At 41.5% G+C, this 17,768-nt stretch overlaps 1 protein-coding gene across 1 annotated transcript in view; it reads right to left on the reverse strand.

Annotated features, from left to right (window-relative positions):
• Positions 1–223: 223 nt before the first annotated feature.
• The window catches only part of LOC115461293 (alpha-1D adrenergic receptor-like), a 138,384-nt gene continuing 120,839 nt past the window's right edge, over positions 224–17,768 (reverse strand). The window contains exon 2 of the mRNA XM_030191021.1: positions 224–339. Coding sequence (XP_030046881.1) covers positions 284–339 — 56 coding nt within the window. The 3' untranslated portion in view covers positions 224–283. The remainder of the gene's footprint in view (positions 340–17,768) is intronic.

The raw sequence follows: 17,768 nt of genomic DNA on the forward strand, positions 1-17,768 counted from the left end.
TTGGTGGTTATAACTGGGCTGTCATAACTTGTTTATGCCATTCTATGCCTATTTTTTTTTTCAACTTACTTAAAAGCACATTCAGGCTGCTGGGTACACATTTTGTTTTTATTATTCCCATTTATTCCAGATGCTTTGGCAAGGCTGTATTGCCAGTCAGCACTGCTAGAAACACACATTAAAGCTCTGCATGTTACCACAGAATCTGTATTCCAGGGTCTGTTGAGAGGCTGCCTAGTTCCTTCCATCGTGCAGGTGGCAGGACTGAGGTTGCCAACTAATTTCACTTGTTCATGACAGGATGATGCATTCCTGCTTTCACCCAATCACACACTGCTCCTCTAGGGAAACTGTTAGAAAAATCAGAGCTTTTAGTCCACACATGTCATGGGGGGGGGGGGGGGGGGGACTAGGAATAAATCAGCATACCCTGCAAAAATGAATCCAGTTGGCAATTCTAGCTAGAACAAATCTAGATCCCAATGCTTCAAAGGTTATTTGACTTATATACAGGTCATGGTTTCCTTATGGATCATTTATTCACTGTTGCCTCTTAGTTTGTAAATACCATGTAACTCACTTGCCTTGTAGATGTATTTGGCAAGTTGAATGATTTGAATTACTACGTGCAAGACTGTTATACTAATATCCTGACTCTACAGCAAATCTATTGCTTTTATTAAAAATATAAACGCAAACAAAAACCTAAACAGTGGAAGTCAAGATGTGAAAATGAATTTATGTTTTCTGTGGCTTCACACATTTTCTGAAGTCTGGCCAGGGGAAATTGAGCAAAATGAAATAACAACAGTAAGTGGACCATCTGACTATCACTTTCCAGTTATACTTTCCCTAGACAGCAAAAGCAAGTAAAACAATATGATTATACACAATAACCCAGCTGTGTAACAAATCTACTTATTTTGTCAAATGTAAGCAACTGTAACCTCTCTTCCAGCCAACATGAAAAACATCTTGATCCATCCTGAGACCAGATCCTACAAATGAAAATTAATAACAGAACACATATATAGGAGTAGCCTAATGGTTAGTACAGTGGGCTAAGCACTTGGGGAATTGAGTTCCATTCCCACTGCAGCTTCTTGTGACCCTGAGCAAGTCACTTAACCCTCCATTGCCCCAGGGGCCCTTTTACCAAGCTGCAGTAAAAAGGGCCCAGAAGTAGCAGCAGTGGATGTTTTTGCCGTTTGCTGAGGCCATTTTTACCACAGAGGGTAAAAAGGCTGCAAAAATACATGGCCATGCAGTAAAGGGGAGGGGGGAACACTTACCACCACCCACTGAGGACTCCCGCGCTAACCGGGTAGCATGCAGCACTGCCTGATTACCACTGGGTAACCACCGTGCAAAAAGAATTGAGCCCTGTTTTCCACAGTGCAGGAAATGGAATGCGCTGGAACTGGATCTACTGCTGCGATGGGCCGGTGGTAGCTCTACATTGGCAGCGGTAAGCTGCTTGAAAAAGGGCCCCTTAGATTGTGAGCCCACTAGGGACAGAAAAAGTACCTGCATATACTACTACTACAAATCATTTCTATAGCGCTACCAGTCGTACGCAGCTATTGAACATGAAGAAAAGACAGTCCTTGCTCAAAAGAGCTTACAATCTAAATCAGGACAGACAGGACACTGATGTCAGCTAAACGAGCTGTGATTGGCTGACTGAAACTTGGAGGGACTTAATGGAAAGGGAAGGGTGTCTAAACAGCTGAATAAGTGGTGTAGTGGTTAGAGCACAGGTCTTGTAATCAGAAGGTGGCTGGGTCGAATCCCCTTATTACTATTGTTTTAATTTGAACATCCCTGACTGCACATGCATGTTTTTTTTTCTTCCGATTTTTGCTCTCTGTATGGGTCCCGCGCAGCACCAACTAAACTAAAATTGCTCCGGGGACCTGCATACTGCTGTCATGGAGCTAGGTATGATATTTGAGGCTGGCATAGAGGCATCTCAGGGGGACCAGTGCACTACAAATGCTGGCCCCTCCCACGACCAAATGCCTTGGATTTGGTCCATTTTTGAGATGGCTGGCAGCGGTTTCGATTATCACTGAAAAACGAAAACGCCCAGCTCAAAAAACGCCCAAATCCAATGCATTTGGCCGGCACAAACCATATTTTCGAAACTAAAGATAAACGTCCATCTTTTTCAAAAATACGGTTCGGCCCGCCCCTTCATGGACCCGTTCTCGGTGATGGACGTTTTTACACATGGGCGTTTGCAATCGATTATGCCCCTCCATGTTTTTTTTCTCATGAGAGAGTCACAACAAAGCTGCACAGGAGTGCTATTTCTGAGTACTTCTCCAATTTTCTTCTGTCATTTATCACCTTTTATACTTTTCTAAAACTATACAGCTCTAGGAGTTTGTTAGCATTAGTTTCGACCACCTTGATCGTGATTATCAGGCAGGGCTAAAGCAGCATAGTCCTAATCAGCATGTTCCATTTCACCAGCAACCATTTATCTATGTTCCAGCTCTGATAACAGGAAAAAAAACCCCCTAAACTACATTCTTTAGTAAACACCTTGCAAGGAAAGTTGCTTCGTGTTATCTTTTCTGCAAGCCTGTCAGCAAGCCTGTCATGTGAGCTGGTGCCTCTGGGTTACACAGAGGGCATGATTTTTATGTCTGGCTGACAATTTCAGGCCTCTGAACCTGTAAATGATTCTCAGCCTGCTGCTCTAGCCATTTGGCTACTCCTCTACAAGCAGTATGCTCCATAGCCTTAGTGTTCAACATAAACTGAAGATTATCTTTAATCCCAGACATACCCATTGCCTGCAATGAAAGAACCTGAGGTTCCAAAGTTTTAACCACATTCCTAATATTATGTGTTTGGTATCCAGCTCTCCTAGTTTACCCACAGTCTCCTTAGTGAAGTCACAAAACTGAGGAATAGTCACTTGTAGCATTCCCCATCTCTAGTATCTCCTCTCCATTATCTAATTAGCAAATATCTTGAACAAAAACAGTATCCCCTCCCCCCTCCAGAAGGTATCAATTATAGCTGGGGAGAAATAACTTTAGCAACAGATGAGTCACCAGAACTAAGTGAGTTCCAGGATCCATTTTAGTCATAGGCTTCACCTCAGCCAATAGGGATCCTCCAGAAGATCTTTCAACAGAATTATAAAAATAAGACATGGTGGGAGGGGAGTTGGAGACCTATCATCAGAACTCAGAGGTTTCCTGATCCAGAGAATATTTTTATTTACTTAAAATATTTATATATTGCCAATCATAATATTCTCAACAATTTACAAAATACACAAATAATTAAAACAAGATAAAATAGTAAATTCTCTGCAACTCCTTTAGTGTTATTCTCATTAGGTGATAACGTGTTTATTCAACAGCTCTTTACCATAGGAGAAGAGGTTGCTGAAATCTTTGCCCCATGGAGACGTACTCAACAGTACAGAGACAACACCTCCTGCACTCCTGGTAAATAAGTAAACTTAAAAAACTAGGATTCCATTATTTATTTATTTATTGCATTTGTATCCCACATTTTCCCACCTATTTGCGGGTTCAGTGTGGCTTACAATACATTGTGAATGATGGAAATACAATTTGTTACAACTCGGTTATGGATTACATTGTGAGGAGTTATGCGAAGACAAAGTCAAAGTATCGTTAAGGGAATAGAACAATGGAAAGGAACAATGGAACAATGGCAAGAAACAACGAGAAACTGATAGAGCAACAAAACAATAGTAGGAGAACATTCGGTATAACATTTTTCTGTGAGTAAAGGTATAAATGTGGTAAAATTACGGGGGATGAGAATTCAGAAGAGAATGTATTGATGCATTACTAACAGTGTGTGTGGACTTCATGTGTTTTGATTCTTTTGTTCTTTTATGAACAATGCAGTTGTGTCCTTTGCTGAAATCTAAGTAGATTACATCTAGCACGCATCCTTGATCCAATTCTCTGGTCACCCAGTCAAAGAATTCAATCAGATTTGTTTGGCATGATTTATCTTTGGTAAAACCATGTTGTCTCGGATCTTGTTGGATTCCAGGAAATTCACTATCCTTTCCTTCAGGATCACTTTCATTACTTTTCTAATAACCGAAGTGAACTTTTATGAAGAGGGACCACATCCTCTCGTCTCCAATCCCATAGAACCTCTCCCATCTCCATGGATTTATTAAACACCAGACCCTCAATATGCTGGGATGGATCCCGTCCGGTCCCATGACTTTGTCCACTTTCATATTTTCAGGTTGTTCCTAAACACTTTCTTCTGTGAATGGTGCTTTATCCTCTCCATTCTCATATTTACCTTTGCCAGTCAATCGTGGTCCTTCTCCAGGATTTTCTTCCATGAGCAGAGAACAGAAATATTTGTTTAGCAGATTTGCTTTTTCCTCAGCCTTTTTTTTTTTTTATCCTAGCATTTCTGTCTTGCTCCTTTTCCCTTCAGCTACATTTGAATAAGGCAGAGATCTGGTGCAATATGCCATCATTTGTACTACTTGGGAAATTTTACCATGCTTTCTATTCCCCCTCCAGAGATACTCACTTGAGTCATTTCAGCAACTATCTTTGGCTGGAGGCTCATTAGAACATAAGCATTGGCCTACTGGGACAGATTGAATGTCTATGAAGCCCAGTATCCTGTTTGCAGCAGTGGCCAATCATGCCACAAGTACCTGGCAAGATCCCAAAAGAGTGAAACAGATTTTATGCTGCTTATCCTAGAAATAAGCAGTAGATTATCCCAAGTCCATCTTAATAATGGCCTATGGCCTTTTCTTTTAGAAAATTATCTAAACCTATTTTAAACTCTGCTACGTTAACTGCTTTTAACACAATCTCTGGAAACGGATTCCAGAGTTTAATTACACATTGAGCGAAGAAATATTTTCTCCGATTTGTTTTAAATTTACTTAGTAGCTTCATTGTTTGTCATCTACTCCTTTTATTTTTGGAAAGAGTAAACAAGCTATTCACGCCTACCTGTTCCACTCCACTCAGTATTTTATAAACCTCTATCATTTCTCCACTCAGCCATCTCTTCTCCAAGTTGAAGAGCCCTAGCCTCTTTAGCCTTTCCTCATAGGGAAATTGTCACATCCCATTTATCATTTTTGTCACCCTGATCTGTATCTTTTCTAATTCCACCACATATTATGACCAGAACTGTACACAGTATTCTTGGTGTGTCACACCATGGAGCGATACAAGGGCATTTTAATATTCTCAGTTTTGTTTTCCATTCCTTTCCTAATAATTCTTAACATTCTATTTGCTTTCTTAGCCGCTGATGCACTCTGAGCAGAGGGTTTCCACGTATCATCAGCAATGACACCCAGGTCTCTTTCCTGGGTTGTGTCTCCCAGTGTGGAACCTTGCATCACGTAGCTATAGTTTGGGTTCCTCTTTCCTATATGCATCACTTTGCACTTGCTCACATTAGTTTAAATATATTTTATTGGAAAATTAATTCAAAATGACAAGGATACAATAGTTAAGCCAAACAAGAAGGTAACAAGAAGGTAAAACACATTAAACTGTTCACAAATATGATGCAAATAACAACAGAGCAAATACAAATAGCATCCTTCTAGTCAGACGAATTGTATCAAATCAGTATAACTCCCCCCCCCCCCTCCACAGAAAGGGAGGCTTAGAGTCTTATAGTCTCCACCCTGTCCCAAAGTACACCTCATACCCACTTACCCTTAACCCTCAAACTAACCCCCCTCCCTCCATTGGAGATCTTAGAGGACTGTGACCATATGAGGGATGCTACTTCCAAATGAGATTTATGAAGGCATACTATGTAGTTTGTTCAAAACTAGGCTTCAAACTCTTGGACTAAGAGACTAGACATAAGCTGACCAGAACTCTAAATAACATTTGGAGCATTTATAAGTGAGGTGGGCTTCTCTGGCCTCCCAAAGCATAAGGGCATTGCCAGTGAAAGGGACCCTCCAAGGTGAAATCCCAGTTGAAGGATACATTTCCTCCCCACCAAGGCCACCTTGCACAGGAACAATTTGGAATCCCTACCCCAAACACTCAAATCACTCTCACAATGCAAAATCCAAGTCACAATCGAAAGGGTGAGACGAGAATTCAATAAGTTATAAAAGAAGGATGTTTGAGGACAAGCACAAAAGACATTGTTCATGTCCTCTGAGTCACACCATGCAGAAGCTGGAAAGGCTACGATCTTAGCTTTAAAGGCCTGCTGGGGGGGGGGGGGGGGGGGGGAGGGAATACTCTTGGTGGATTACCAGGAATTGGCATTCACTCTAATCAGCACTCGAGCAACCAGGGCAACATTTTTCACAAGCCTAGGAAAATTCAGTAGCCCAAAGGGCAGACTCCCTCTCTCTCCCATGCCTGTTGTAGATGACCACAATCTCTAGCAGGGTCTAGGGCCTGAAGGGCTTTATGCAGTCCAGAGATAGCACCTGGCCTTTTGAAGCTCCTGAAAAAAAATGGCATTATACTTTTCATCAAGCCTCACAGTGACAAGTAACAAATGATTATTCAAAAGTTGTTAAAACACGTGTGTACTGTGAAATATTGCAGTAAGGTCATAGGAAATTGGAAGACTGGGTATCCAAATGGCAGATGAAATTTAATGTGGACAAATGCAAGGTGATGCACATTGGAAAGAATAATCCGAATCATAGTTACCCAATGCTAGGGTCTACCTCAAGGGTCAGCACTCAAGAAAAGGATCTAGGTGTCGTTGTAGATAATATGTTGAAATCTTCTGCTCAGTGTGCGGTGGCAGATAAAAAAGCAAACAGAATGCTAGGAATTATTATTATTGTGAATAAGAACAAAAATATTATAATGCCTTTTTATCACTCCATGGTGCGACCGCACCTAGAGTATTGTGTTCAGTTCTGGTCACCGTTTCTCAAAAAAGTTAGAGCGGAATTAGGAAAGGTTCAAAGAAGTGCAACTAAAATGATAAAGGGGATGGAACTCCTCTTGTATGAGGAAAGGCTAAAGAGGTTAGGGCTCTTCAGCTTAGAAAAGAGATGGATGAGGGGGGATATGAACGAGTAGAAGTAAATCGATTTTTTTTCTCGTTCCAAAATTACAAAGACTAGGAGACACTCAAGTAAGTTACATGGAAATACTTTTAAAACAAATAGGAGGAAATATTTTTTCACTCAATGAATAGTTAAGCTCTGGAGCTCTTTGCTGGAGGATGTGGTAACAGCAGTTAGCATATCTGGGTTTTAAAAAGTTTTGGACAAATTACTGGAGGAAAAGTCCATAGTTTGCTATTGAGGCAGACATGGGGAAGCAACGGCTTAGCCCATGTTTGGTAGCATGGAATGTTGCTGCTAATTGGGTTTTTGCCAGGTACTTATGACGTGGCTTGGCCACTGTTTGGAAAACAGGATACTGGGCTAGATTGACCATTTGTCTGACGCTGTATGGCTACTCTTATGTTCTTATGACACAGTGGGACAGTTGATAATATGCAAAAAGAGCTCTGACTCAAGCCTTCAAATGAGGAGGAAGGGCATCAAAAGACAAAACCCCCCCCCTCCGATGTCACAAAATGCTTGACAAGAGAAAAACCCTTCTTTTCCCAAGTCGTAAACACTCTGCTGTCCTCCCTCAGGACAAAATTACCATTATCACATACAGGTAATAAAGAGGTACAAGTAGCACTGCCTCCCCATCCCTTAATAAAATCTTTCCAAACCTCCTTAAGGGGTCTCAAGAGGCAGCTTTGTCTAACCTTCCTGGGTATGAGCCTATAGGGAGCATGAAGGAGAAAGTTAAAATTCCAGGGCCAAAATAAAGATGATTTTATGTCTCTAGGAGTATAGTCATGAATACCCAACAACCAAACAGGCCTCATAAAAGGGCAGCCACTGGATACTGTGACATTATATGAGGAATTTTATAAAAGGGCTCCTAAACATTTGAAACCTGTGACTATTTTATGCGTATATTAGAAAGGCAATATGTGTGCCTATCAGGCTTATTTTCGAAAGAGAAGGGGGCCCATCTTTCATCACAAATTGGAAGATGGGCGTACTTCTCACAGGATCGCCCAAATCGGCATAATCAAAAACCGATTTTGGGCGTCCTCAACTGCTTTCCATCGTGGGGATGACCAAAGTTCCCGGGGGCGTGTCGGAAGCATAGCGAAGGCGGGACTGGGGCGTGCTTAACACATGGGCATCCTCAGCCGATAATGGAAAAAAGAAGGGTGTCCCTGATGAACACTTGAATGACTTTACTTTTTTACGACCAAGCCACAAAAATGAGCCCTAAATGACCAGATGAATACCAGAGGGAATCGGGGATGACCTCCCCTTACACCCCCAGTGGTCACTAACCCCCTCCCACCCTAAAAAAAATTCCAGCCTCTATGCCAGCCTCAAATATCATACCCAGCTCCATGACAGCAGTATGCAGGTCCCTGGAGCAGTTTTAGTGGGTACTGCAGTGCACTTCAGGCAGGCAGACTGAGGCCCATCCTCCCCTACCTGTTACACTTGTGGTGGTAAATGTGAGCCCTTCAAAACCCACCAGCAACCCACTGTACCCACATGTAGGTGCCCCCCTTCATCCCTAAGGGCTATGGTAGTGGTGTACAGTTGTGGGGAGTGGGTGTTGGGGGGGGGTGTTGGGGGGCTCAGCACTCAAGGTAAGGGAGCTATGTACCTGGGAGCTTTTTCTGAAGTCCACTAGGGTGCCCGGTTGGTGTCCTGGCATGTGAGGGGGACCAGTGCACTATGAATGCTGGCTCCTCCTACGACCAAATGGCTTGGATTTGGTTGTTTCTGAGATGGGCATCCTCGGTTTCCATTATCGCCGAAAATCGGGGACGACCATCTCTAAGGACGACCATCTCTAAGGTCGACCTAAATGTTGAGATTTGGGCGTCCCCGACCGTATTATTGAAACGAAAGATAGACGCCCATCTTGTTTTGATAATACAGGTTTCCCCGCCTCTTCGCGGGAATGTCCTACGAGGACGTCCTCAGGAAAACTTGGGCACCCCGTTCGATTATGCCCCTCCACATGTCTTTATAGATAAGGCACCCTGAACGAGCTTAAATACACATTACACAAATTTGCACTCATTCAAAGGTAGGTTTAAAATGTATGCACGCAATCTATGCATGTACTCATACAACATTACATCACAACTCTGTCCCAATTCCATCCCAAAAACGCATATGCTCAACATTTATATAAAGGCAACAGAAAAACAGCACCAAAGGCCTTCAAGGTTGAGATAAACACTGGTACTTTATTCATTGACCCGACACGGGCAGTGTATTGATGCAAAACGCCAATTCAACAAATTCTTCTGTGTGGGCATGGAATTTGGGTTGGTCAGAATCTCAGTATAAACCCTGAAGCTCCAGTTCTATAACACAAAATCCATACTCCCCAACAATGAAGCTTTCCCCTTTACAACACACCACACAGAAAATATTCAGATTGTGATTATCACATCAGGAACAGCACACACTTCTTTCCACTGCCAGAAACTTTGTTGAAAGAAGATTTGTGGGGGGGGGGGGGGGGGGGGGGGGGGGGGGTGTCGGTGTGGTGACTCTACCACAGTGCTTCTCAACCCAGTCCTTGGGGCACACCCAGCCAGTCAGGTTTTCAGGATATCCACAATAAATATGCACAGTATAAAACTGGGTTCACAATCTTCAAAGGTAATATTCAAAATAACAACATAACAAATTACCTACAATATAATCCAATACTTACAAAAATTAACAATGTTTATTGAAAACCGCTAAAACCCCATAAACTACAATATAGGATGATTATTTAGTTGTTGGAGGCAGCACACTCCCTTATAAGCAGCAAAAACCTGCGTTGCAGAAATTCGCCAATCAGTGCATCGAAGCCCGGACAGTGTACCAATGACCTCATAGTGAAATCTTGAAAGTAGCGACACATAGTTCCATACCAGTCCACTGTTCTAAAGTCTCTGAAAGCTTGACAAATGTTCTTGTGCAATGAAGAAAATCTAATGAGGAAAATGCCAAACCAGGAACCACAGTCCAAGTGCCACACAATAAACGCCAAAGTTATGGGTATATTTCACTCACTTTCCCTCTCTGGTATTGTCTCTCCTCCTCTTCACACCTGTTCCCTCCTGTGAGTCTGGGCTCTTTCCCCTCCACCGCAAGTCTACAAACTATTACAGTTGTCAGCAATGATTAGATCAGGCCTTCCTCTGGCCAACCTGAGGCTTTCCCTCTGTAGCAATGCCTATGCCCATGAAACTGTGGAAATCTTGAGGAGGGACATAGTAAAGCTTGAGGGATGGTCTAGAGTTAGCAGCAAAAATAAAATTAAAAAAATAACAGGGTAATGCATTTATGTTGCAAAAATGAAAAGGAATGGTACAAGAGTGGGATCTTGGTGGTGATTTTATCTGATGCTATTAATGTGGTCAAACAGGCTGATGAGGATAGCTACTAAAATGATTAGTTGTCTTCATCATACAGTATATGGGAAAAGCTGGGACTCGGATAATATGATAGAGATTTAAATACCTTTAAAATATAAATTCACAGGAAGTAGGTCTTTTTCAATGGAAATGGGGCTCTGGAACACAGGGTGATCAGGTGAGGGTGAAAGGGGCTAATCTAAAGAAATATTTCTTTACAAAAAAGGGTAGCAGATGCCTTCTGATGTGCATATTATATAGATATACACCTTACAAAAGCGCAATGGCAGACCACTGTAGTATCATGCCAAGAAAATATCCAGATCCAGATGTGCCCTCAAGTCCAACTGAGTCCTGGTGACCACACAATAAGAGACTCCTTTTATGGGGGTTTTTTTGCATTAAATGGGAGTGGTTTGCCATTGCCTTCTCCTGAGGTATAGAGGGTGAAGTGGCCGCCTAAGGCCCCAAGTTGCTACCTTGGAATTCACCCTGGGTCTTCCAGTACCCAGCTTGCTGCTCGGCATTAGGCTACTGCTTCATTCCATTACATGAGGATGTGTTTTATATATATATATATATATATATATATATATATATATATATATATATATATATATATATATATATATATATAATATACATATATATACAATGTATACATTCATTTCAATCATTGGTTATTGATTTCATAGAACTGGCATTCCTAGACAATTTGGTTCCAGCCTCTTAAAATTTTAATCTGCCTTGAACTGATAAGGTATTGGCGTAATATAAGACTGAAATGTATGTATGTATGTATGTGTCTCATGCATATTCATTGTGAATATCTTGAAAACTTGACTGGGAAACCTGCCTCCCCATCCCAAATAGATTTGGGAACGTCTCATATAGAGAGATGTTTTTCCTTTGAATTTATCTCTAAAGTAGTAGTTCTCAACCCAGTCCTTGAGACACATTGTCAGGTTTTCAGGACATCCAGAATGAATATGCATCAGATATATTTGCTAGCACAACCTCCACTGCATGCAAGTCTATCTCATGCCTATTTATTGTAGATACCCTGAAAACCTGACTGGTTGGATGTGTCCTAAGGAGTGGCTTGAGAACCCCCAGTCAGAATCAGCTTTGGTTATTCCTAATACAGGAAGAGCCATTTCCTGAAATAGAGGGCACTCTGGGAAATTGGCCAGACCAAGGCACACTGTGATCATCAATTTGAGCTCTAACATGGCATTTCGGTGGATGGTACTGCACATATCTAACATACCTCCGTAATTTAGAGAGTGACATGTATACAGCTCTTATGTTTTGTTTCTCAGCTGAAAAATTCTCTTGTTTACAGAAGAAATCAATGCTAATAAACTGTTGCATTACAGGTCAGTTGAGTCATAATGTCAAACCCAAGCTGAGTATATCAAATCTGGCATAGTGATCTCTAAAAACTCTTTCTAGTGTTGTTTTGTGCCCACATAAGGGTCTCTGCACACTAGAATAGTCTGGATGCTAATCTGACTGTGCAAATCATGTTTGTTTTATACATAATTACCTATAAACAGAGAATGCATTACTATGGCAAAGACATTTCAGCATGCAGGATTGAAATAAATATTGTGCAACACTGCTGATTCTGACCCTCGGAGACAGGTCAGAAAAGGGAAATCAAAGCTGTGTTGGAACTGGTTCTGATTTTTCTTAAAACATGGAAGCTTGGATTTAATCTAAACCATCTACATTGGGCACACACAGTTGTGGTTTGGATAAACTGAGTAGGATCAGGTTCATTTGGCTTATGGTGTGCGTGTCTGTGGGGCTCATTTTCAAAGCACTTAGACTTACTGTACAAAGTCCTGTAGGTCTTGTCAAAGGTGATTCACCAATGCATATGCTTTGTATCACAGAAAATACTTGAAAAAAGCCATTATAACCCATGAAAATTAGTCCAATGGATAAGTGAAATTGAAAATTTTTTTTAATGACAGTCATTCCAAACAGAAGGAAAATTTTCAAGACCATTTACCTAACTAAATTGGTGTTTATATGGGTAAATTGGCTGAGCTGGAAAGGGCCTTTATCATTCCATTAGAAATTATATGTAGCAGGATGCAAATGTGACTTTCTGTGCAATTGCAGGAGGAATATTCTGGATCTGTGTTCCAGTTTAGTGCCAGACAACGATAATGAAGGGGTGGTCTAGTCTAGGGAAGCAGGTTAATAGAATTAAAGCCTTAGCTTTTGTAGGAACTATAAAAACCCAAAGTTTAGGGAGCAGCTAGTTCTTCCTCCCCCAGAAGAGGTGTAACAAGGAATGATGAAGACCTGTACAAGGTGAGTTTCTCATGTTGGGGTCTATTAGAGCCTTGGTCCCCTGCTCTAGGGGCTAATGGGTGAAGAAGAAAGCACAGGGTCCACTGGTCTGGTCTATAGCTTTCCCCTGGGGCTCACAGAGATTTAAGAGAGGCCTGTTATGTAAGAGTATAAGAAGAGCCACACTGGGTCAGACCAGTGATTTCTCTAATCCAATATCCTGCTTTCAACAGTGGCCAATCCAGGTCGCAAGTACCTGGCAGAATCCTACATGGCAGTAGGAAAAATCAGGGGTTGTATGTTTAGTACATGGATGTCCCCTGAGGCACAGAGTGCCCAAAAGAGGAAGAAAATAGCTCAGTGGGGAGATCAGATCCTGTTTTCAGAAGAGAAAGATAAAGAAAGAAGCTGCTACTACCCTGCAGTCCTAATGGAGAAAGGTTTGGAAGTTGGAGAGTGGTGGATCTGCTTAATACTTGAGCCCAAATTTAAGGGAAGGGAAGCAGTGGGAAACCCAGAGCCATAAGTAATGGAGAGTGGAGAGAGGTATAAGTGGAGCACAGAGTAACAGCTCTACAGTACGGTGGGGGTGGGGGGGTGGGGGGGGGGGGGGAAGTCCCGGCAAACGCTCAGACCAGGAAGGAAGCAGCGTGAGAAGGAGGAGAGAGGCGGTACTGTATTTATTTGGCTGGCAGGACCTTGGCATCCCTGCCAGCAAAGGGAGAGGGGTGCTGCAGTTCTGGAAGGGGCAGTTCTCTGGCATCTCTTTCACTGATATAGTCTTGCTGATTCTTTTCCGTTTCCCCTTTATATGGTATGTTGCCATGATATGGGTTTCTGCCAGGTACATGTGACCTGGCTTGGCCACTGTTTGGAAAACAGGATAGTGGGCTAGATGAACCACTGGTCTGACCCAGTATGACTACTCTTACTTTCTTATGATCCCATCTTTTAACATTGTGAATGATTGGGCAATTTCCACTCGACTGAAATTAAACATGGATTAGACAAAAATTATCTGGTTCGGCCCTACCGCCATACCATACCCAACAGAAAAAAATTCTAAATAAAAACATGGAATTCCAGATTAATTCATCATTAAGGGGTCATTTTATGAAGGTGTGCTTAGGGCTTCCTTTACAAAACCATGCTGGTGATTCATGCATGGCAAATACGAGGAAGCCCATAGGAACTGAATGGGCTTCCTCTCATTTACCGGACAAAAATAGGTAGTGTGGCTTTGTAAAGGATCCCTGACAGATTTAGGGCCCCTTTTACCAGCTGCATGGATTCGCCATGCACCAAGGCCTTGTTTTACCATATTGGGTAAAAGGCATTTTTTTTAAGTGAAATGGCCCTGTGGTAAGTGAACTACTTGCCATGCGGCCATTTCCCGGGGAGCTCCTACTGCCATCCATTCAGGAGACATTAAGGGCTTCCACCTTCCCAGGCGCTAGACAATAAAAATGCAGTTTCTAGTGTTGGAGTTGGCATGTGCCAGAACTACCGCCGGGCTCCAGCAGCAGCCTGGCGGTTAGTCTGATTGCTGTTCACCAACATGACGGTAGCCCTACTGCCCTTTAGTAAAACGACCCCTTAGTGCCCTGATGGCGAACCTATGACACACGTGTCAGCACTGACACGCGTAGCCATTTTCGATGACACGCGGCGCCGCCGCAGTGTGGTCCGCCCTCCCTCCTCGCTCCCGGAAACTAACCTTAAAGCCTCCTTTCACATCGCAGCAAGCAGCAGCAGGGCAGGCCACTCCTTCCTTCCGTGTCCCGCCCTCGCCTGACGTAACGTCCGCGAGGGCGGAACACAGAGGGAAGGAAGAGAGGTCTGCCCTGCTGCTGCTTGCTGCGACATGAAAGGAGGCTTTAAGGTTAGTTCTGGGCCCAGTAGCGGGTGGAGGGGGGGCCCAGCGACCTCAGGTGGGCAGCGATCTCAGGTAGGGGAGGCCCGGGGGCGGTCCTAGTAGCAGTGATTTTTCTCGAAGTGACACACCACCCGAGTTATGCTCGTTTTTTTGGCGAATTTTGACACACCAAGCTCAAAAGGTTGCCCATCACTGCCTTAGTGTAGGCTAATGATTAGCACATTCTAAATGATAAGACACCATAGGAATATAATCGGCTTCTTATTATTTAGCACATGCTAAATCTTTTAACGTGCCTTAGTATAAAGACCCCTAAGAGTGTTAGGAGTAATTATGGTTTTCCATGAAATACCATATAAACAATACCATATAAACTAGAGTATCATTCACAAGCTAAAAGTAATTAAATGAGTTAGAAAGTTTTCTTACCTGACCGTTTAAAGTTATTAACTCAAGTTACTGTATTGTTCTCTTTGGACTATTGTAATCATTTGATTGTCAGGTGTACTGAAAAATCTTTTCTACGCTAACAAATTTTGCAAAATGCAACTACCAGACTGTTGTTTAATGCCCATTGACTGGAAAAAGCGAATCCATTTATGACCATTTTTAATCCAACTTCACTGGTTGCCTGTATAGGCGTTGCTTTTTTAAAATGTGTTATATAGTTTTTGAGTTATAAATGGCTTAGCCCCAAGCTGTATGTCAAGTTTATCACTTCCTTTTACCTCTTCACAAAGTTCCAGAGCACAGAACATCTTATTACTTTATTTTCTATCAACTAAACAATTATGGAACACGCTGCCGCGCAACTTAAAAAAACGCTCTATGAACTAACCAACTTCCGCAAAATACTGAAGACCCATCTCTTTAAAAAGGCATACCAACAAATATGAACTCCAATACAAATATCCAGAACTGCCTTACAATATTTGCTTGCCAAACTACTAGTATGTTTTATCATTATCATGTTACTCAAGATCCTTCTATAATGCTAAATGTATATCTTCTTATATGCTTCCACTATTCATGATGTATTGTAAGCCACATTGAGCCTGCAAAGAGGTGGGAAAATGTGGGATACAAATGCAACAAATAAATAAATAAATAAATAAACATGTTCAATATAAAAGACTTTTCACAGCTTCTTTTCTATACCAACAACGATCCAACCTATACACCCGAACCCTGCAACACAACGAAACTTGTACCAGAACAGGACACTTAATTCTTCCTCCTCAACTACCTAAGACACTCTGTTACTCATGAACTTTAACGCAATTACCACTCTGCATTTCTGACACCGGAATTGGCATTCACCATCACGGTACTATGTAAGCCACATTGAGCCTGCAAATAGGTGGGAAAATATGGGATACAAATGCAACAAATAAATAAATAAATAAAATAAATAAAATATATGCCCCTGGTGTGCCAGTCCTGCTTAGGTGCCTTGTTATATAAAGTTACCTCTCCCCTCTCCTCACAGATTGTGCTCATGGACCACCAATATACTTTGCTCACTAATAACAGCAACTCTCTATCAATGCTGAGCCATCACTTGAGCAATAATTCCATCAGGTTACTTAACCCAAACTATTAACATTTAAGTAACATAACATTCCTACAAAGCCATGATTTTTAAATTAAAAGACTATGATTATTTAGCAATGTTAACCTATGTAGCTAAAAATTAATTTCACAAAGGAAGCATTTTATTTGAATGACACAAGAATTTTTATACATTTACAAAGGCACTTGGAAGAATCTAACATGAGCTTCGGATTTAAAAATCTCAATACAGAAATGAAGACAGAAAAGGGAAACAAATAATAGGAGCACGATGAAAACAGCAGCAATGATGAGAATCTGTGAAAAATCACAAAGAGGGTTTTTTTTACTAACGTGCACTAGTGGCTTTAGCTTGCGCTACAAATCAGCTGGTGCTGAACGCTGAGACGCCCATAGGAATATAATGGGTGTCTCAACGTTTAGCGACAGTTGATTTTTAGTGTGAGTTAAAAATGCTAGCGTACCATAGCAAAAGACCCCCAAAATGATAAAGAGCCAAGTTCCTATGACTGACATGTAGATGAGCAGCAACCTAACTCCAAAAGGTGATGGTGCTTAGTGACATCTGACAGCCACTCATGTCATATTAAACTTGGGATTGAACATTAACTTAACAACAAGAACAACACCAGCATTTCCTTATTTGCTAATATTCACCCAAAATTGAAGTTCATTTCTGTCTTTATAGCTGAACCTTCCAAATCTCATTTTGATTTACCATCATACCTCATTATCTACACAAGCAAAAATTGGGTGGGGGGCCTTTTGCTGAAAGTTATTTTTTATCAAAATGACAAGCTCCATTAAAAAAAATACTCTGATTTCATGTATCAATCACCTTGAAAAAAATAACTGAGCAACTTTAATTCACTCTTTTACCCCCATTCTGGATGTATTTTCACAGTTTTCATCTTCCTGGCGTTATTTTTCCAGAGAGGCTATAGTTCATTTAACATTTGGAACCATTTCAATTACTAATTTCATACTGCACAAAACAGAACTCCTGCTGAGAAGTTGGGAATTGTAGACTGAATTGGTTTTAAATGTGTGTTGTTGGCATGGACTTTCACCTTGGCTTCACATGGTTAACATTTGGCTGGACAAGATGTTTAGCCCAGATTTATTAATTTAGCAATGGAAGGGACCGGAACAATGCCAAAACAGTTAACCAGAAAGTGTTGTTATTTAGTGCTATCCAGTTAACATTGACAGGGTAAGTGTACAGTCGATACAGCAGGTCTAAGATAACATGTTATCTTATCTGGTTCTTATCAACTGGATATCAGACCCTAAATGTTGCCTTCTCGGTGTGAACAGCCAAATCAGTTTCCCTTTAGCATGTATGTAATTTTAGACTTTGATATTCCCTTGAACTCCTTATAAATGAGGAACTTTAGTACATAGTATTCCAAGATTAGCTTGGACACAGTTTTAAGTCTATAGTATTTGGTCGCAACTTGTGTTTCACAGATTCTGAGAGGCAGACAAGGCCATCACAGCAGGTTTGTCAGAAGGAGCAGTCAAATATCAAATATAGAGAAAAAAGGTGGGCTAACCTCAGTTC

The sequence above is a fragment of the Microcaecilia unicolor genome, chromosome 2 (genome assembly GCF_901765095.1).
Source record: "Microcaecilia unicolor chromosome 2, aMicUni1.1, whole genome shotgun sequence".
Taxonomy (NCBI): Eukaryota; Metazoa; Chordata; class Amphibia; order Gymnophiona; family Siphonopidae; genus Microcaecilia; species Microcaecilia unicolor.